Source organism: Perna viridis, chromosome 14, assembly GCF_037379345.1.
Source record: "Perna viridis isolate PV_CMFRI_1.1 ecotype Kerala chromosome 14, ASM3737934v1, whole genome shotgun sequence".
In the NCBI taxonomy this organism is placed as follows: domain Eukaryota; kingdom Metazoa; phylum Mollusca; class Bivalvia; order Mytilida; family Mytilidae; genus Perna; species Perna viridis.
In genome coordinates, this window is record NC_142458.1 from 30519358 (window position 1) to 30541691 (window position 22334).

General features: G+C 31.3%; 1 protein-coding gene across 4 annotated transcripts in view; it reads left to right on the plus strand.

Moving 5' to 3' along the window:
* LOC148598963 (uncharacterized) overlaps nt 1-22334 on the plus strand; it is a 91665-nt gene that overhangs the window by 63103 nt on the left and 6228 nt on the right. For 2 of the 4 annotated variants that reach the window (XM_088559971.1, XM_088559974.1), the window contains 10 exons: nt 60-95; nt 10335-10379; nt 13323-13507; nt 14582-14734; nt 15572-15672; nt 17464-17580; nt 18920-19133; nt 19701-19803; nt 20093-20193; nt 21620-21848. In XM_088559971.1, coding sequence (XP_088416097.1) covers nt 60-95; nt 10335-10379; nt 13323-13507; nt 14582-14734; nt 15572-15672; nt 17464-17580; nt 18920-19133; nt 19701-19803; nt 20093-20193; nt 21620-21848 — 1284 coding nt within the window. The remainder of the gene's footprint in view (nt 1-59; nt 96-10334; nt 10380-13322; nt 13508-14581; nt 14735-15571; nt 15673-17463; nt 17581-18919; nt 19134-19700; nt 19804-20092; nt 20194-21619; nt 21849-22334) is intronic. The other 2 variants (XM_088559972.1, XM_088559975.1) reach the window with 1 other exon arrangement.

A 22334-nucleotide genomic window follows, 5' to 3' on the forward strand; every position in this document is an offset into this window, starting at 1 on the left:
AAGGAAAACCAGTGATTATCATTTCCTAACTTATGTGTATATTTTTTTTACAAATTCAGGAGACAACGGGAAAGATAAAGTTGCTGAAATGGATGGTAAGTATTGATATTTATTATTTCTGTGTCGAAAATCTGCGGAATGAAGATTGAACATTTGTGAGATATTCAGTGTAGCAGAATGTTGACGTTATAGTGCTCACCAGAAGAAGCATGTATGTACAAGATACAATAGTCTCTGTTAGAAATATAAATACTATCAGATACTTGCATGCTCTTAGCTTGATCAAATAATGAGTGAAAGTTTTTGTATTCAGCTTTTATTCTAGCCACTGAGCTTTTGAAGTGTACTACTGAAACAGCTTTTCCCATAACTCATAAAAAAATGATTTTTTAGGTTATTTCCCTTTGTTTGTAATATCTTTTAGTAGTTAATATAAAATACAACCATATTCCACTCCTTAGTATTGATGTTCTTGAATATTGATTTGTTTTTCTGGGTGATATACAATATATGTATTAGTTATAAAAAATATGCCAATAAATTTTGATTTGATGAAAATATGCCTGTATTAAAAATTTGATGGCCATTTATTGAGTATTGATTAAAACTTGACAGGTAGATAATGGATAAGTTAAAATGAAACTTACATTTTAGGAACAGTATCTTATATTGGTCTTATTTCAAAATTGCCATTCATTAAATGAAGACCTATTGATTTGAAATTTTGACATTAAGAAAAAAATCCTATACCCTGTCTGTCAGTTTTCACTCTGAAGAATAATAAAATGTACATGTATAATTTTTGTAAGAGAGGCAATTTTTGTTAATTGTAATTTTAAATGAAATGATTCTTTGAAGGATTAAGACTTCTTATTTTGTCAGAATTTGAATTAAAATGCAAAATCACATGTTTAGTAATTAGGTTTTATATAATGACATGTCTGTCAGTCACACACTTCAAATGCCAGTCAAGATATGAAGTGCCATGATTTTGTAGAACTTTTGCAATCAGATCATTAATTTTACTTTAAGTTAAATTTGGGACAGTGCACTCTTGAGTAATCACCTTGTGTCATTTTATATCCTATTAAAGTTTGGGTTAGTCATATGAGGATCTCAAAAATCAATTCTTCAGTTTCAAGGGATTTACTGTCCTTTTTGTACTGTATTTTTGGAGGAACTCTCCCTAAAAGTCTCCTTGAATGGACCACATGAGCTATTGCAATCACTTGGTATCCCCTGTTGTCATAGTCATCATCAACATTACTGTTTTCTCAAATATCTTCTCCTGTGAAAGTTGGTATGATTGTTCCATAGATTAATTTTGACCATATTTATAGTTTTTTTCGTAGCTTACAATGCCTGGTGAGAGATTCTGGCTCTTTAGAGCCTCGAGAAGTTTTTTTCTTTCAATGTTATTTGTATTGGAACTGATCTTTTGAAATGAATGGACTTAGTTGAAATATTTTATTAATTGTGCATCATATGTATTTTACATGAATTAAGATAATAGTTGTTGAATTCTTCCGAGGGGAGAGAATCCAATTTAAAGATTTTTACAAGCTCTATGTGGTGCCTCGCGAGTTCTAGTTTGATTTGTCAAAAACTTTATATTGTCATGGAGACAAAATGTAAATGCAGTAGTTTCAAACAAAGGGACATCTGTGAAAAGACAATACCAGGAACACCAAAGGAATTATCGAAAGATGATGAAGTTGTTGCTAATATACAAAAAGTCCCTAGAAATTGCTTACTTTTACATTCTATGCTATCTGATTGAAAGAATCCGGCTGTGAACTGTTGAGTTTAGCAAAGGTTTAAATTCAGCCTATAACTTATCACAAAAAAACCGAGGTGTGTGTCTGATAGCATAGTTGTATACTGCTTCTCTACTCCTTACAAATTTTATTGTCTTGTTTGATGTAAATCATGGAAAATGTCATGGTCTATATTATGCTATTTCTCTGTATGTGAAATCAAACTTTAAAATTCCGAAATTGTTTGGTCTTGAAAATCGGATAATTCTAAAATACCTGCACTGTGAACTTAATTATTGATTAAGTAAAAATATGGAAATAGACAAGGTTAATGTAGTGAAATGATTTTCTTTTAATATTAAAGAAAAATGTCTGAAATGCATTGATGTATAAAGGAGTTCTCCACAGGCAGCATCAACGAGTGTCTGAAAATTATACTGAATGGCTATAATTATGCAGCATACATGAATGACTTTGATATTTCATTGCAATAAAATTCAGGGTTAAAGGTTAAAAATAGTATTTAGATATTGCTTAATTGTAATATAATATTCATTGATGTTATTGCTTTAGTAATTAAACAAAGACTGATGAACTCAGCTATAGTTAGATCATTATTAAACCCCTGTTTCGAAGAAGGGGAGGTATATTGTTTTACCCTTGTCCGTGTTTCCCTGAGTTACAATTTTTTCTGTCACAGTTTTCTCCGCATCAAATCATAACAGCAGCTTAAAATTTTAACACATTATTTCTTTAGGTATGCCATATACTGGGATTGATTTTCATATAAATTTAAAAATGACTTCCTGTTTACCGAGGACTTTTCCTCCTATCGTTGTTGAAAGCTGGAGGTATCACTAATAAGCCATTGCTCAAAAATGGGGAAATGTTTTCTATAAATATGTTAATCACTGCTAATTTCAATTCTATTCTATTGATATGAAGTTGGAACAAAAAAATTACTAAAGTGTGTGTGCTCTAATATAGTTTGTTTCCAACCGAACAAAAATGGGAATGTAACACAGAAAGATAAACTTCCATTCACTCTTTTTTTTGTTCTCTCTGGATAGATTTGACTACATTTCTAGTTTTTATACCCTGAAACACCAAGTAATGAGGCATTATATGTGATATCCTCTGAAAACTTTCTTGTCTGTCCTTCTGTCTGTTCATCCCCCAACGGTTTCCTGATTAAAACTTTTAGAAAATATGAAGATCTTTTTCAAACTTTTTATAGGTATTGAGTACCATAAGATACAGATCAAATTAAAATTTAAGTTTGATCGAATTATTAACACAAAAGTTATGGCCATATAAAGATGTTTTTACCCTCATTAATTTTTTGCAACATGGGGGGTATCATTTAAAGTCCCATTTGATGCCATTTTTTGCATGATGGAGCTTTCACAGAAAAAAAGTCTTGATTTGAATTTTCCATTTCATACATTTTTTGCAAGCACTGTATGCACTTCGTTAATAACTAGGATAGATTATGCTTCCCATAACAGTGCTGTAAAATTTTATAAATTTTCTACCATTAGTGGGTAAGTTTGGCATGATTATTCAATTAGCAGCAAAATTAATGAATGAAGCCACTTTCCCTAGTCTAAATTTCACAAACCTTGGGTGAGCTTACAAACAGGAATTTTAGATTCTTGCTTATACAACAGCATTAACAAATCCTGATGGTTAATAGGATAGCTGTTTTATCATGGTGAAACTTATAAGCAATGTATGCAGAGGCTAAAAAAAGATCAAACATTCAAGTGTTGCACACTTTCACATTATATGTATATTATGTAATCAGCATTGATCGGTAAGAAATCTGTCCAAGTTTATGGCACCATTACTAATTTTAATTAAATTTTCTACAATGTTGGAATTGTTTGATAAATGTCCTTTAACATTTATTACCATTATAAAGTCATGCACATTACTTGTGAATATCGTGTAGGTAGTCTGTTTTGTAACATAAAATCTCATATCAAGTAATTATCTTTTTGGTGTTGTATATTTCATTGATAAATTCTTGTATTATGGTTAGAAAGTATTGCTACAATAATCATCATATTATGCAATCATGTGCTAATCATTTAGGGGTCAGTTAGGGGCAAGTTAATTAATTTAAACTTTAAAAGGTTTTTTTCATGCACTTTACACACGATCATCACAATAAAACTTGTGATGTCACACATCAGGGGTGGATTTCGTATGTGTTAACCAGCAGGGACAAAGCTTAACACCAAAAATTGGTCTTTATTAAAGGGATCCATTAAATATCATTCATATCTTAATATCCAAGGACTTCACTGTGTCATTCTGCATATAACTTCAACATAACAAGATAAAGACATTTAAAATTTACGGATATTGATATATTAACGGCATTTTAAAGTCATGTTGATGTGTCGAGAACTTCATAAAGATAAATATTAGTACAGCTTTTAATGGAATTAAATGTTTTTATGTGATCCCACTAAGAAATTTACACTATGGGGATAAAAGGTGAACTCAATATTTGTTGCATTTCATGAATAATCATGGACTTGAAATTGAAATGATGGATTGATCAAGTCAAACATTCTAAGAAATTTATTGAAATTTTTCAACTTGAAAGAAGTTGATTTTCATATCTGGTTTCCAAATAAGTGAGGATTTCATTTCTTTGTGGAACTTCTATAGACTAACCTGGAGATTTATTTCCATATTGTGCTGTAAAAAACCTTTTCACTGAAACTTGATGTTCTGTGACAATTGATTTCACAGCTTTTTGCCAGAAATTAGTCTGAAATTGAGAGCATTATTTTGAGAATATAAATAACAGTTAAAAAAATCATTCAAAAATCAAGATGGCTGCCAGAAGCACAACTCCTGCAAGAACAACACTAAGCTCTCAGAATAGGATGAGAGATTATTCTAGTTTGTCACAAAATCGAATTGATACACCATCGACAATGTCTCGTGATGTTGAGAAAACATTGCAAGTCTGGCAAATGACACCAGAGGTCACTACTTATAGTATGATTGGTGAAAATAACACTTATATGAAATCAGGTATGTTTCTTTGAATTGATGTTGCTGTAAATAGTAATAGTCTATTTTTGACTGTTTATTTTTTTTTATTGCTTTGCCATGGTGACCGAGTACGCGCAAAGCTCTTGGCTGTTATCTTTTAACCACAGAAGTCAAGTTACTCACAATTCAAGGCGGGTTCAAAATAAAGAGAATTGTCACTAATCAACAGTTTATTACAACTATTCATAAAATACATGATGAAAAGTTATTTTGACATCAGAAAATTACGAAAATTCACATATATGGTGCGCTCAATCAAGTTATCATCTAAAAGTCCTCAAATTCCTTAACACGGATGGTATCCATATGGTGCAGGGGAGCAACACAACAGACATTAACAATCGAGGAATTCTCCATATAGCGATAATTTCCTGTTAAGGCAAGTTACACTATCATCAACACATACAATCTATGACCTCGGACCATTGTTCGGAACAGGATAACTTCCTGTAAAGGCAAGTTATATTAACGTCAATAATTCACAATAACCTCGGACCATTGTCTGGAACCTTGGAACATATTGTCCGGGATACAAATACTTCCTGTTAAGGCAAGTATACGTCAAAACGTCAAACAAACATCATCAACAACAACGAGTTAACTTCCAGTTACGGCAAGTTACAACTCTCAAAAATAATATTCCTCTTGCATCACTTGTCTTGAAAAACATCCCTTAACCACATAAAAATAAATTCCAATCTTTCATTCAGTCTGCAACCGTATATTCCTAAACATAAAATATGCAATCCTCCTCCCCTCTCTCTCCTTCTTCTCTCCTTTTTGACCACCTATCCCATTTTATTCCACTACTAAATTTCAATCTCCAATCTTTTTTTAAAACTGAAAACCAAAGCACTTATATACTTTTCAGCACCAATTTTACACCAACTATGCACCAACTATTTTAATTATCATATCTTACATAACTGACCTAAATTAAGCACCAATTCAACACCTACTTAGCACCAATTTCCAATAAATCAAAAACTTTGACAACTACTTAAAACAACATCCTACATGGGTAACATGTACTTCATCACCTTTCCTATAGAAAACCGCTTAAAATCATAATAAAGATAAACTTCTGGATATAGGACTAACGGTACAATGACTAAATCAAAATATGCTTATCTAGACATGCAACTAATTATCATGGAAATATACACCTCAACAGCTTTACTAGTTGTGATGCAGAGTCTTGGAAGTTAGAAATTGTGATTTCTTTGAAGTACCAAGCTTGAAATTATATATTAAGTTGGTCTTATCAAATCTTACCAGTTGAACAAATTACTGAGTGAACAATTGAAGAGTTAAAACTGTTTGTGACTGAATTTGTTCTTTCTTAAAGTGAAGAAAAAAAAAGGCAGCTTATCTCAGATCCTCTAAGTGTCAAGGTCAGAAGGATCAGACATAAATATCCTTGTACAGTGAACTGAAAAAAATAACACTTTTTGCTTTAAATCGTGATCTTCCCCTAAAAACCCAAAACTTACTGTAATAGAATTTTGAGCCCTACTCCTCAAGTATGTTTACACCCCACTAGTTTGAAGATATAGACCAATACCTTCTTCTAGAAATACATTTATACTTTTGAATCTACCAGTATGTAAAAGGCAGACTTATTGGAACCTTCTTCATTGGATACTTGCTATTTTTGGTAGAAATGCAGTGTTTAATTTGGATAGAAATAGAACAATACCTGCATTGTTAGCATCCTTTGAAACTAAATTATAGAAGATTAAATGGATATAATTATTACAGTCATGAAATTGATAGTTCGAATGTAACATGTGAAGACTATTATTTAGTATAACTAATGAGGCTCATTGACCCAAGTTTTCAAGGGATGCATTTATTGATCATAAGTAATGAAGAATTTGTGGCATTGGTAAATTTCAAAATGGTGAAGAAGTACGTTTTTTTCAAATGGGTCATTTTCTGCATTTTTTTTTTTACATATATTGAAGATGGGCCATTTTTAAACACTTGAAATGAAAAACCCTATAACTTTAATGGACCATTTTTAGCTTCAATGGGCCTACAGCCCATTACCTCTTCCTTTCCCAAATCACTGGTCTAAGAAAATTGAAACTGAATTTCTTTGGAACAAAAGGGGAATTCTCATTGTGGAATGATAAGTCTCACAATTAAGGACAACTTTCTCACATTTTATTAAGATTTTAACATGTATTGATATATTTAATGACCTTGACAGAGAAATGCATTTTAATCTTCTATAACTGTCTGTTCATAACAATGAAACATTTCAATAAGGATTACATATTTGTGGAGAGATAATTACTGTGTCGATCAATAGAAAAATGATATTAATATATGATAATACTATCTGACCTGTCAGACTGAAACCCTGTAGATATTCTATTGTTTCCACACTGGATAGTCCTTTCCAGTGTTATTTAGTATCAGTCCCTGTAAAATTCAGGCATTGAACATTATATCAAATTATTCTCTATCCATTGCACAGAACAAATTATGTTTTTTTTTTTTTTTGTCTACCTATGCTATATTTTTATGTGACAATAGTCCTTTCTGTTTTTAGATCTGTACTTTTGAGAAACCCATACCTAAACCTGTCACTAAAATCAACCAAATCATACCAAAACAAGAATAATAACTCTTGCAAAGTGCTTATTTCATGTACCGTATGGCCCAAATGAAGAACTAAGACTGGTTATGTGGTTGATTACCGATTCTGAATTAGAAACATAAGTAAAATTGTAAATTCCATGGGTTTTTGGCATGCATGAATCACCTCTTGCCTGATTTTTATAAAGACTACTACTTTAATTACCTATGATGTCTTGATTTATTTTTTGAGTTGTTACAAGTCACTATGTAAAATATTTTTGAGAAAATTTTTTATTAGTTTGGAACCACCATTTGATATTTATTGAGGTCAGAAATAAAAAGGCTGGTTTTCTTATAATCCTAGTTATATTGTTCATAGTCAAAATCTGTAGGAGGTATACATGTATACTCTCAAAATGAAAAGATTTCATCCTAGCCCCATAAAAATCAAGTGCTTGTTCACTTACTATCAAATTATTCCCTATCCATCTGTTTTACAGTTGCAATGTGTCTACACATTTGCTAATCAAGCATTACACAGTGCTACAAAGAGACTTTTAATGAGTTCATTAAGTTTGAACTGTGTCCTGCATTGTGGATGTGGGTGTCCTATGGTTTTCATTTTGTAAACAATTTCTTGGATCATGAAAATTCTGAAGTTATGCAAGAGTGTTTTTTTTTCAATTTTTGATTACACCAATAAGAAGTAGGTATAAAATTTTGGTACAAATTAGATAAATATTTTGTATATACCACTGTTTTGCAGTTTTGCCTATTTATGATAACTTAACAACTCTTTGAAGACTTTTAGAAGAATATTTTTGTCCATGTTTTCATTGTTTTCTGATTATTGATTTCATGGTTATAGAACTTTCAACACTGAAAGGTGGGACATTCATACAAATGCACTATCTGCTGTATCCCTTAGCCATATATTTAATATGTTACCAAAACTTGAACTGGGGGTATTAAAAAAGCCCTGTTAAGTAAACTTTTAAACAAATTTGTTTTCTCAAATGATATTCAACAAAATCATGCTACACTAACCATCTGATATTGTCTGTTTCCTCCCATAATTTAGTTTTTAATTAATGAAATTAGCAAGAGATAGGAACAGTCCTGCTTTAGAAAACCCTGTAAATGCCAAGGTCATCAAAGTGCCTTATCACATATATAATATACCTATATAGTTAAGATGTTATAATGTGTGAACAGATTTGTATAGTTGATAATATATTGTCTCAAAAAAGTTTAAAGTATTCTAATAACCTTTTAGGTTTAAATGTTGACATTGGAAGATCAAAGATAAACATGTTATGATAGCAGACACCATTGTTTTAGCTGTCCTACTGGGACTAATTCCCAAGGTTTTGAAGTGAGATAGTCACATCATTTGAGTGTGATGGTCTGTGAGTCAGTGGTGTTCTATTGTGTTGCAGTTCATTAGATGTTCTATCATTATAAAGCATTTTTCATCTTTTTGTATAAATATGTAGCCATTTTTCATTTGTTTACATGGATATTCAAAACATACTTTTATAGGAATGGCATCTCAGAGATGAAGGAAATTAACAGCTGCTGACAAATTTTTTTTAAATGTCATATAAAAGTCTACATTGTCATATTGGTATATTTTTTAGTTTATAATTGATTGAACACATGATATACATAGGGCAATATTTTGTTGATTAAAAATGTTGGTGAACTGTAAATGTGAATTATAGACAGTTTTTTTTTATTTTCAACACTAAATGCAGAATTTTGAGAACTTCAGCAATCTTTAAAAATCTGCCATGGCTTTTTATATAGTTAAATGATTTCCTGTGTCATCAGGACAGAGAAAGCCGGTCTTGTAGCAGCTTTGTCTGTCCACCAACCTTATAGGAGTACATACTCTGTGTTATCTCTAAATCAAAATGTTTTGAACCATGCATTATTATTCAAACTTTGTGCACTGCTTATATTCTGATTGAAGAGTGTATATTCTACTATAGACAATTATGACAAATGTTTTCTTAATTTTTTAATATGTTCAACTTAGCCAATAATTTTTCATCCCTATATGCTGTGAACAGATCATACTTTATAATCTTTAACTAAAAAGCATTGAACCATTATTATTTGAACCTACATTCATATTGAAGTATTAATTGAGCTATTGCCATCACTTGGTGTCTGTCATTGTTAACAGTTTTTCAAAACTTCTCTCATCTGACACTACTTGACCAATTGGAACCAAACTTTATGTGAATGTTCCTTGGGGGATCCTGCATACAACTGATGTGGGGATATCTGATCTGCTGGAAAATATGGCCTCCAGTACTGTTGTCAGATGACTCCTTGTTAGAGTTATTGCCTTTGATAGGCGAAAAATGAGATTTATATCATTTTTCAGCTAATATCTTGAAAACTATAGTAGATATAAAAGAAACTTTCAATTGATGAAATGATCCTTATGAAAAGTCCTACTAAAGTCTTTATGAGTCAAAATTGTATGACAAATTCTTGTTATAGTTAATGCCCTTGAAAGGCAAAAATTAGGGATTCAGGCTCCTGGGAGCCTCTTGTTAAGGACATGATGGTGACCTAGGTCCAAATGAATAGAACAGTTCTTAAAATAACAGCAAAACTTTAGATGAAATTGTAGGTCATTTTATTGTTGCATTACATTTCAAGCCTTTAAGAAAGAATTTCTGTATACTTTGTAGTATTGAAAGGAAAAGAAATATTAATGTATCAAAAAAGTCGTTGAAATGTTCTGAAAAACTTTACTAAGCCTATTTCTTAAGTTGTCTGTCTAGTCAGGGCTAATCAACCAACAATTTTCTGAAAGCCTGATACTTCTAGATGCCATAGTTTGTAGCCTTAGAATAATGGGAACCTTAGAATAATGGGAAACATTTTCTTTTACAGAGAGAGTACTGACACCATCATCACAGAGAATCTCTACACCTCCTGGTATGTAGTAGATGCTGAATATCATTTCTTCTTCAAATGCTAAAAAACACCAAAAAATTATTGAAAAATTTATGAAATTATCTATGAACCATTAAAGAATTAGCATATCAAGTCATTGGAAACAGTTAATAAACTGTCACTGAGCTATGATTAAATCAAAATGATTAAAACAAGAAATAAAACAAAATCAAGTTACAATAACAAACAATTAAAAGCTGAAACAAGAACAAAACCCCAAGACATAGAACCAAAAGACAACACATATAAAATACAAATCACATGAGGAACCAAATCCTTGTCAAAACTATAGCATGTAGCCTAGTAGGGTAATGGTCCAAACTAAACTGTATGTCAGGTGACCTGGTAGGGTAAGGTTCCTTACTACGACTATATATGAATCAGGTAAATCTGGTAGGGTAATGGTCCTTACTATGACTATATATGAATCAGGTGACCTGGAAGGGAAAGGGTCCTTACTCCGACTATATATGAATCAGGTGACCTGGTAGGAAAAAGGTCTTTACTAGGACTATATATGAATCAGGTACCTCTGGTAGGGTAATGGTCCTTACTACGACTATATATGAATCAGGTGACCTGGTAGGGTAATGGTCCAAACTAAACTATATATAAATCAGGCGACCTGGTAGGGTAATTGTCCTTACTACCACTATATATAAATCAGGTGACCTGGTAGGGTAATGGTCCAAACTAAACTATATATGAATCAGGTCACCTGGTAGGGTAACAGTCCTTACTACGACTATAAATGAATCAGGTGACCTGGTATGGTAATGGTCCAAACTAAACTGTATATGAATCAGGTGGCCTGGTAGGGAATGGTCCTTACTACGACTATATATGAATCAGGTGACCTGGTAGGGTAATGGTCCTCACTACGACTATATATGAATCAGGTGACTCTGGTACGGTAATGGTCCTCTGACATATCGTCTCAATTTTATATGTATTGTAATAAAATGTAAAACAAATGAAGTAAGATAACATATTATATTTGGAATACATTTTGATTTTGTTCTCGTTAGGGATGATATACAATTGTAATTCTATAAAACAGAATTATGTGGTATGTAACATGAAAAACAAAAAACGAACAAGACAGATTTTCAATTCTTTTATACAAAGCAGAACTTTTAATATTATCTATGTCTTCATTTAAAAGAAATTTGAAGCTGCAAAGCATGTAACACAAACATTTATTTATTATATTAAATTTTAATATTTTCTAGGCACATAAGATATATATTGTAGACACTTTCTATGTTTAATTTTAATTTAGATGCATGCTTCACAAATGACTTGTATTATTTGATTTTATATTATTGTATAGTTTATATATAGCACTGAATATTTGTACTAGTAGATAAATTTAATATATAAAGTAAGCAGAGTAGGTGCTTATGTTATAACAGGAGAAGGTGCTTAGTAATTTGAATGCTGTAAATTCAAATTTTATTATTAATACATGGACCAATATGGTTTTTTAAATCTTAAATCAAGAGAATTAACTCCCTAGTAGAACAGACTGGTTACCTTTACCATGCATGCTGTGAAAAGAGAAATGTGGGTGTGTTTTATTCTGGGGTTTTGTTTTTGTTTTTGTTTTTTTGCATGGAACTGAAAAGTCATTATTTTGTTACTTAATGAATAGTTGATACATTATTTTCAAAACTTATGAAGTTGTGCTGTTTACCAATAACCTGGAATAAGTTCAAAGGAAACTTAAGATGTACCAGTTGTCTGCTATGTGGATTATTTCCCTTGTGTTGGAATTGTTGAAACTTGTCACTGTAAATTATTCCAGTGAGAAGTGAAAATGTTTTCAAGTGGGCAAGTTTCTGAAGACCACATTTCTGTCCACAATAAGTGTATAATCTGAATTTACAGTTATAAACTCATTGTTGGGTACAGGTTAGATTTGATCTATTGGAGTAGGGAGAATTTAAACTCCTATATCTTCTTAATCTATTTACATAATATACTTGGCGTCAGAAACAGAGCCAAGGAGCAGTCCATGACTATTGTGTCTGATCCATTTTTCAGTATAAGACCAGGGTGTGGGGAATAAAAATTAAAGATCATGGCTATTTGAAGTCACCATGTAGATTTTTATTCACTTTTTTATTGAAAGATTTTCAGGAAGAAATTTGAGTTTTATTTCATGATAATCGTGGACTGCCTCTAAAGAACTCTTTGTAAGAACCAGGTTTTCAGGTTTTGCTCAAGGATTAATATTTTAATTTTAAGTTTTTGAATATTAAAAACATTTAAAAAAATTGATGAATGCTAGAAAATAATGGCAGTTATTTATATGTTCTATTTTACTTTTTAAAGATAATTAAAACAGACTTTTTAACAAAAGTTAAACTGGTTAAAAGAAAAACATGAACAATCTTATCATTATAATTATCATTTTAAAAATATCTAAACAAGAGATTTATTATACCTGATTCTTAAAATAGACTGTAGTTGGTGATTGGGCAACTTCTTTACTTGCTATAGGGATGAACTTTATTTTTCATTCTTAACACTGATTTTTTATCTAAGTGATAATTTTGAAAAGAAAACACCTTCTTTCATTCTTTATGATAAAGTGTAACATTTTTTTTCCTTTCTTGAGTTATGTTTTGACTATTTAATAAATTTCCTTAAAACGTTAGATTTAATTAATTTCTGAAATTTAACAATTTCATTAACTTTCCTATTGACTAAAGAAATCTTATCTTTTAAACTCTCTTTACACCTAAATGTTTCCTTTAAATTTGTTAAAACAAACCTTTCATTGAAATATCTCATCTTGTTTATATATATATTCAAACACACCCAATATCTATTTTTAGAACTAATGTATATAACTATATAAGCATGCTGGTAGTTGGGAAATAGCTTTAGCTTTGTTTTGCTTGTTGCTTCTATATATAGACTCCCTGCAGCCGACACCAACACCACTTAGGCTACCGACGCCAGAATTTACAGTCGGCAGGGCAGGCTCTTTGGAGCCTGTCAGGACACCTTCTCCCGTTGTAGAAAAACCAAAGAGAGTGATACAAAAGAAACAGTTTGTCAGGAAAGAGGTTGAGAGGAAACCTCCAACACCTATAGCAAGGGTATATATTAATAGTCACATTATTTATCTCCTACCAAACACTGAATTGCTGAGGTACATTATAAGACCATTACTGTTCCTTACTTCCTCCAGGTCCCTATCAGTGTTTTCATGTTATTTGTTATGTCTATATACCCTGTCTAGTCTTTATCCTTGGAATATATATTGTTTTGATTTAATACTGCTCAAATCGTGGTTCCCTTGATTACTGTTTAAAAGGGTTATTTTACTATTGATTTCTAAGGGATTTTTTATTAAATTAATTTTGTGAAATATAATGTTAAATATAAGTACATATAACCTGTTCTAGTTAGAGATTCAACATGTTGTTCAGGACAAAAATTATGCAATTCGTACACTGTGTCAATTTTGCTTTTTCAACCAATTTTTATTGTGACATGACACAGGGAAATAAATATTCCATGTACAAATACGAACAATTGCACAGTTTGATATAAACCATGACTACGTATATGTGCAAAGAACTTTTGTTCCCCAATGTAACATTAATTGTTTACACAAAAGTGTTTATGTTCCTTTTACAAATTGAAATCAAGTACCAGATAGTTCTTGTAACAGAAGTATATTTTCTCATAAACTGGGTAGAACAAAATGGAGGTAAATGTTTTCTATAATTATATTTTAGGGTTTTGTTTTGTTTCTTTTGTTTAGAATATTTGTAGCTTTGTGGACTTCATTGCTGGTTATTACCATAAATGTTCTCAAAAATTTATACCTAACTTGAAATCATAAGTATGAATTTATGTGGTTTGTTGAGGTTTTCTTTGTTCTTCATTGATAACAAAAAGTTTTCACATTGATTTGTTTGATTATTTTCCCCTTTAAAGTTTTTTAAATTTAGTTCTTTTTAACAAATTCATTTTATTAGCAATGTTAATATATGGTATACAGATTGAACCATGAAAATTACAAGATTAAGTCAACATTAATGTCAGACTTTTTATACTTTATTTAACTTTCTCAACAAGAACCACAAAAACTTGTACCATTTAAAGGGTAGTATATTTTCACTTTCCACCTCATTTTAAAGGTAGTTTCTTTTTTTTTTTGATAGAGCTGCACCCCACAGACCCCTCTCCCAGAGGAGCCAGAACCGGAGACTGCCATAGAGACCCCAGAGGTTGAAGAGGATACCACACCAATTAAACTACCGGAGCTTGTACGACTAGATACACCACCATTACCTGATATTGTAGAACATAAAAAGGTTGGTATCTGAAGGAATTAGAACAATAAATGTAGAACAGAAAAAGGTTTGTATCTGAAGGCATTAGAGTAATAGACGTAGAATAGAAAAAGGTTTGTATCTGAAAGCATTAGAACAATAGATGAAGAACAGAAAAAGTTTGTATCTGAAGGCATTAGAACAATAGACGTAGAACATTAAAAGGTTTGTATCTGAAGGCATTAGAACAATAGATGTAGAACAGAAAAAGGTTTGTATCTGAACAATAGACAGGGTAAATTACTGAGCTCAGTTGGGTATTAAGGTTCGGGGAAATTACTGAGATCAATTGAGTATTAATGTTAGAATAAATTATTGAGATCAGTTGGGTATTAAGGTTAGAATAAATTACTCAGATCAGTTTGGTATGAAGATTAGGGTAAATATATCAACTTGCTTACATTAAAACAGTTGTGGGTTCTCACCAAGTCCATTATTATCGATTTTGTTACCATATTGCAGCGAGTAATATAGTAAATTTAACTTCAGGGAAAAGTGTTGATCTTATGTAAAACTGACAATCACCTGATGAACTTCCTTAGAAAGTTGACTAGACAATTGATACTACCCTTAGAACAAAGAAAGTAAGACACTTTAAAAAAATGGCTTCTTTCTAGCTGCTCTCATTCATGGAAACTTTTATACCAAACTAAACAGTGTGAAACCTTTTTTCTAGTTTTATCAAAAGTTATGCTGGTGGGTAAATTGGAACCAAACAACTCGAGTAAAAAGTTTTCACTTACCATTAAATTATTTTCTTGCTTAAAACCCTGTTTGCACCCAGTTTTTTGTTCACCACTATTTTTTTTTTCTTTATAGGAAACAAACAAGAAGGGTCCCAACAGAACTGCTATTTTACCAGTTCCTAAACTGAAGGAGGCACCAAAGTCACCAGTGCAGAAGAAAAAAAGACCCACCATGTAAGCTGAGTATTATAATAATGAATTAAATATAATATGATTGAAAGTAGTTGGTACAGTTGTAGTGAACTATGCTTTGTACAGTTACACTTTTAACATTTTATATGGTATACCTTACTTCATCAATCCATTCATTAGTCTGTCTGTCTGTCTGTCAATCCATCTTTCTATGCACTATACTCACATGATTACTTGATTGTGTGCTCTGAATCATTGTTTTTATGGCTTACAACTTTCTTTAAAAGCTCTTACCTGTGGTATAAAAAACAAAAAAACAATGCAAAGGCTTGAAAAAAAACCTGTGAAAATGCTCATTCAAGCCTAGCATTATCCGGCAATTCTAATCCTCATCCATAAATTGGTCAGATGTCCTTGACTTTTCCTACCAGTGTTTTATATTGATGACACTGTATTGTCCTACTTTGTAACTATGTCACATGACTAATCTCCTAAAAAAATGATTAAGATGTTATGGATATACTAAACATTGATTTCATCATATCAAAGGGATTATTTTAATATGCAGATACTGCATATAATCTATACATATTTGTAAGCATATATGACAAGTTTGAATTGATTTACATGTTATATAATGATAGATTGTTCACTTTATAAGTAAAAGTATTATTTCTCAGTTGTACAAGCTTTTAGTGCACCTGTCAGTACCAAAAGATTACACATTTTTACTGAGATTTAATTTATGATTTTAGTAAGGCCATTCAAAGTTCTTTTCTTAGTTCACCTGCCATTTGTCATAAAAAACTATGAAGAGATGAAGTGAGGGAAGGAGTTTTTTCCCTTTTTTATTGCCCCAAATAAGTAATTAATGTGTTTTTTATCAAGCCAAAATAATGAGGAAGGTGTGTTTTTATTTTTAATTTTGATTGATGTACCAGTAAAAATGGGTATTGAGAAAGTCTGGTTTATTTGAGAATCAAGGATTATTATTTTGTAGCCTAATACATGAGAAATTAGGATTTCATTAGATATTACTGTAGCTGATGTATCTTATGTTATCTCTTGTTTATTATAAGTGTAAAACTTTTAGTATTTAGTTTTGTATGATGATTTAGGCAACAGGATTATATGTGTTATATGATGATTTAGGCAACAGGATTATATGTGTTATATGATGATTTAGGCAACAGGATTATACATGTTATATGATGATTTAGGCAACAGGATTATACATGTTATATGATGATTTAGGCAACAGGATTATACATGTTATATGATGATTTAGGCAATAGGATTATACGTGTTATATGCAGGCAGTTGATCATTATTCATAATATGAAGAAACTGAACTTTAGTTACTTACTATAAAGGTGATTCCATCTTGGATATAATTTTTACTGCTGATCAGAATTTATGTAATTTATGAACATGGAATCTCTAATTTGTGGAGATATTTACAACATCAAAGTTTTCAATAGAAAATTGACATTTAGTTGAATTTGAATCTGTTTTTTTTTTACATTGATTGTTTCCTATAGACATCAAATCGTAAACTAATGTTCTTAAGGATTTGACTAGAATTCCTGTAATGTAATTTGGATTTACATACAGATCAATGCAAGAATCAGGCAGGTTTTATAGTAATGCTAATATAAAGTAATCTTTTAACTTTAAACATTTTATTGCTGAAATAGATTGGATACAGTATAAAACCTATCTTTTGTTTTGGTCCTTTTACAGCTTTCTTTATGGTATGGGTTTTGCCCAGCATTGAAAACCCTGTGATGACTTTTACATTGACATGTAGTTATAACCTTTTTGTTATCTAAGGCCAAGATCTACCCATAAGAGGAGGTCTAAACAACCAGCAGAGGCTCCAGTGACTAAAGAAGAGGTGAAAGAAATGAGGGATCCACTGGACTTCCTTGCTAAATACTGTATAGTCAGGTAAGGAAGATTTATTGAAGAAAAAGGGGGTGTCAAGCAAGATGTATATATATCAGAACTGTGCTTAGGTTAAATACTGTAGCAGGCTAATACTATGATTTTTCTTTTTTTTTTGGGGGGGGGGGAGGAGAGGGGGTGGTGTATTAAAATGCATGATTCAATGGACTGTAAAGTACTGGGGACAGTCCATGTTTTGACAGATAATGAATGTCATTGTGAATTCAAGCTGTATTACAACACATCTCTTGGTATTTTCTAACATTAACGTTCCCTAAGTAATGTTCTCACATTTCCTGGAGTTTTATGGAGAATGATGTTAACTTCTGCCTACTAAGGAATTACATAAGGGAAACGGACGGTGATGTAAAGGTAGACACTTTGTAATATTGCCGTAAATGATGTGTTTTTATGTGCACAGAACTGGTGTACTTAGATGATGCAAACTTTGGTCTTCATTTGTACCTGAAGTTTTAGTAAATAGTCTTTTGATATAGTTATCTGTGTTCATGATATTTTGTTTATCGAAAGGAAAACTTCTTGGACTGTTTTCATAACAACATATTAAATCAAAATATACTGTGACTGACTGACATATATCAAAATATACTGTTACTGACTGACATAAATCAAATATACTGTGACTAACTGACATAAATCAAAATATACTGTGACTGACTGACATAAATCAAAATATACTGTGACTGACTGACATAAATCAAAATATACTGTGACTAAAACACTGACATAAATCAAAATATACTGTGACAAACTGACATAAATCAAAATATAATGTGACTGACCGACATAAATCAAAATATACTGTGACTAAAACACTGACATATATCAAAATATACTGTGACTGACTGACATAAATCAAATATACTGTGACTAACTGACATAAATCAAAATATACTGTGACTAACTGACATAAATCAAAATATACTGTGACTAAAACACTGACATATATCAAAATATACTGTGACTAAAACACTAATATAAATCAAAATATACTGTGATTAAAACACTGACATATATCAAAATATACTGTGACTAAAACACTGACGTAAATCAAATGCTTTGTTTCTAGATTGTCTTTACTGCTAATAGAATTTTGATAAATTTGGAATAGATCAGTTATATTGTATACAGAAAACAACCAACTCTTAGTTACATGCTTTTCAAAATTATTTTCTACTGCTTAAAAATCTGGCTGCAGGCTTACACTGGTCTTAACAATGAAAATAGAACAATAAATTATTTACTTGCAAAGTTAAGTTTCTATGTTTTACATTTAGTAAAATATGTTTTACTTTTCTCACTTCAAAACATTTTTTTTCAGTAAGGACAGATTACCATTTTATGAGAGAATCTACAGCAATATTATAGAAGGTCAGCCAATGAAATATGAAAGACAACCTGTCCTTTCACCGAGAACTGGAATGCCAATCAGTAAAGATGATACCTCTAATCATGAAGTAGGTTGGGAAGCACATCAACTGAACATGTTCCATGACATTGTTACCATTACCAGAGGTCGTGATGTCACTAAACCAGTGAGTTGATTTTTAAAATTTTATTGAATCAAAATTTCACAATTTTAGGTTACATGTGATATGAGTTACATGCCTGCAAAAAATAAATTTCAGAGTATCATTTATCGTTTAAATGCATTTTTTCTGGACTAGTGTAGACTCCAGCAGTACGTTCATTGGCACTTATGATTATCAAGTTTTAAAGATTTTTTTCTGTTAGGAATTTACATACAAATATGATGGTAAAAGGATTATATTGGGAGATAAAAAGAGTTCTTTTTTTACTAATGACAGCAACGTACCACATTTACACGAATCAGCAAAATATATCGAATGCACAACATTTCTCTTCAGTTACCAATAACAAAATGCCAACAACTTGTATTTGTTGGCAAAAAGTCATGCCTTCAATATGTTTTGCAGATTCATCTAAATATTGTGTATTTCTCTCCATGAAGAGAATTTGTGTATGAACTTAGCATGTACTTATCATATATTTTAATATATAAAGCAAAAAAAAATATTTCTTGACTTAAATGTTTAAAATATTTTAAGTTTTAAATGAAATAGGAAGTAATTTTGCTGCAGGGTATGAATGCACCAGAGCAGTACGTAGAGAAGTTAGCATATACTCTAGAGATCCTGGACAAAAAACAGCGACAGATTACAGAGGATCTTCATGTATTACAGAGTATGTAGATAATATTCAATGATGATTTTAATACTTATAATGAGTAAGGAACATTAAAGAGATGTGATGTTTGGACCCAAAAAGGGGTATCAATATATCAAATACTTGACCAGGAGATGACAGATGCTGTTTTCCTGTCAATTGTTATGTTTTCTGTTCACGTATTGATATCTATGTTATACTAAATTTCTGATAAAAAATGAAAGTTAAACTTATGATGTCTTTATTAATGAAAATTTAGTAATTGTAATATAATAGTTCTGGATTAAAGACTTGAAATTCTCTTCAGGTAAGAAAATCAGTCAGATTGCAGAAATGGCAAAGCAAATGATTCCTGAGATTTCCAGAGTTAATTACCAACCTAAAGTCAGCAAGAAGGGAAAGAAAAAGGTAATAGAATGAAAAGCTTGTTGAAAGAGTAATCAAGGGAACCAAGATTCTAGTGGAAATCAGAAGAATGTAATCCAGGGACGAAGAACAAACATTTAAAATAGACGAACACAACAAAGAACATATAATAAAAGAAATAATACATACAAAGTAACAAAAGTAATTGAGCAACTCAGACTCCACGAAAAACTGGGAGCATGGACCAGGTGCTCTGGTAGGGTAAGCATCCTCTGCTTTTCTAGAAACACTGACAAGTTTGAAGTTGACAGCAACTTACTCGAGATTTGTACAATCAAAGTGCAAAAGAGTCAGTAGGGACACAATTATTATTTCCAATGTTTTTTTGAAAATACAGATGAAAAGGGTCCGGTACACATTTGTACTGCATGTACAATGATTTTTGTTTTAAAAATTTAACATCTCTTAATTGGTCTTTGAAAAAATTTTTTTTTTTATTTCTCAAATGCCATTGATCATGAATAATAAGCAAATATATTAAGTGTTTATACTTTCGAATAGAAGTTTCTTTTTTATGATTTTTTTTATTATTTTGGACAATTTTCAAACCCATATTAAGTAAGTTTTTTGCTCAGGCTCATTTGTGCTTGAAGTTTTATTGTCTAATTACAGTCAAACCTCGGTAGTTCTAACTCCAAGGGACCATTGAAATGTATTCAAGTTATTGGGAGTTCGAGAAATTGAAGTTCGTATATTTCCGGATTCCGCCGCCGGTCCCAGTTCAACTTTATTGTTAGATATTGCTTACTTGTTACGAAGTTGTGTTAGTTCATGGATTCTTTTCATTTGCTTTCAGAAGATTATGTTGATTTGTGGATATTAAAAATGTGTTTGCTTTTAAAAAAGGTCAGAGTTGGAGTTCCTTGGTCAACAATTTATTTTCATCCGATTTTCTTTCATGCTTTCATCATACCGACTTTGGAACATTCTCAAACTTCAATCAGTACTATGTTAAGATCAAAACTACCTAATTAGTGATGACTTAAGTATTACCTGTAACTATCTAAAATGACACTGATTAATGATAGGGTTTCAGTTTTTCACACCTTTTATTACCCAAGCTGACAAAATGGTTGACGAGTTTGAGTTAGTGAGGGTTATTCCCTAAGATTTTTTACCGAATGGACCGACTAGTCAGTTCGAGTGTTTGAGAAATCGAAGTTCGAGAAATCCATGGTTATTTATATTGATTGTATAGGAGAAAATTTTGGTACTTTGAATTGCATTCGAGAAATCTTGGGTGTTCGAGCCATCTGAGTTCGAGCGAGTGAAGTTCAACTGTATTTCAATTGGAGAAATCAAATGATTTTGTGGTGACAAGTGATAGAATTTGTTTCTTGTTTTGAAAGATAAACGTTAGGTCAGTTTCTACCAAATAGGTGTTAAACTATTATTTTGAATTTTGTAGAAAAAGAAGAAGAAAGGAAAAGCAACAGATGATTTTGATGATGAGGATGAGCCTCCGCAAGTACCTCTCAGGCCAGAGGATATTACTGATGAGGTTATTGCCATGAGGTTAGATGAGTCTTCTTACAAGAAAATTTGTAAGAAGGGGGAAATACCTCAGATAGAGTTAGAGATGCAGAGATGCGCTGAGAAGTTAGCTAATATTGATGATAGGCTGATGGAACTGGAAGGTAGGGGAGATAATTCTGCTTGAAATGTTTGACTGAGGGTGGATCAAAAAGATTATGGGGTATATTTCAGAAAAAAATTTGAAACGCCCAACTCAAATACTCAAATGTATATTTTCAGTTCAGTCCAGTTAAAAAATTTGTACATGTAAAGGCATCATATGATTAACCTTAACTTTTTATACTATAATTGTAAGTCCCTATGTTTGAATGTGTCAAAAACTTATATTATGTCCACACTTGCCCAAAGTGAAGAGTTCAACTGTCTGAGGTCATATCATGCTGCACTCAGCAAAGCTTTTTATTAATGATATTTTAATTGCAATTCAACTGTCAATGGTTGGTTCAATGATTTGGAAAAAAAAGTACATTCAAGATAATTTGTACTGCTACTCAATGAATTTCTCTCAAGAGAACATTACTATAATATATATAAGTGATCTGATTAATGAAAATTCGGGTTAAAGTAGTATTTGAGGAAATTCATAA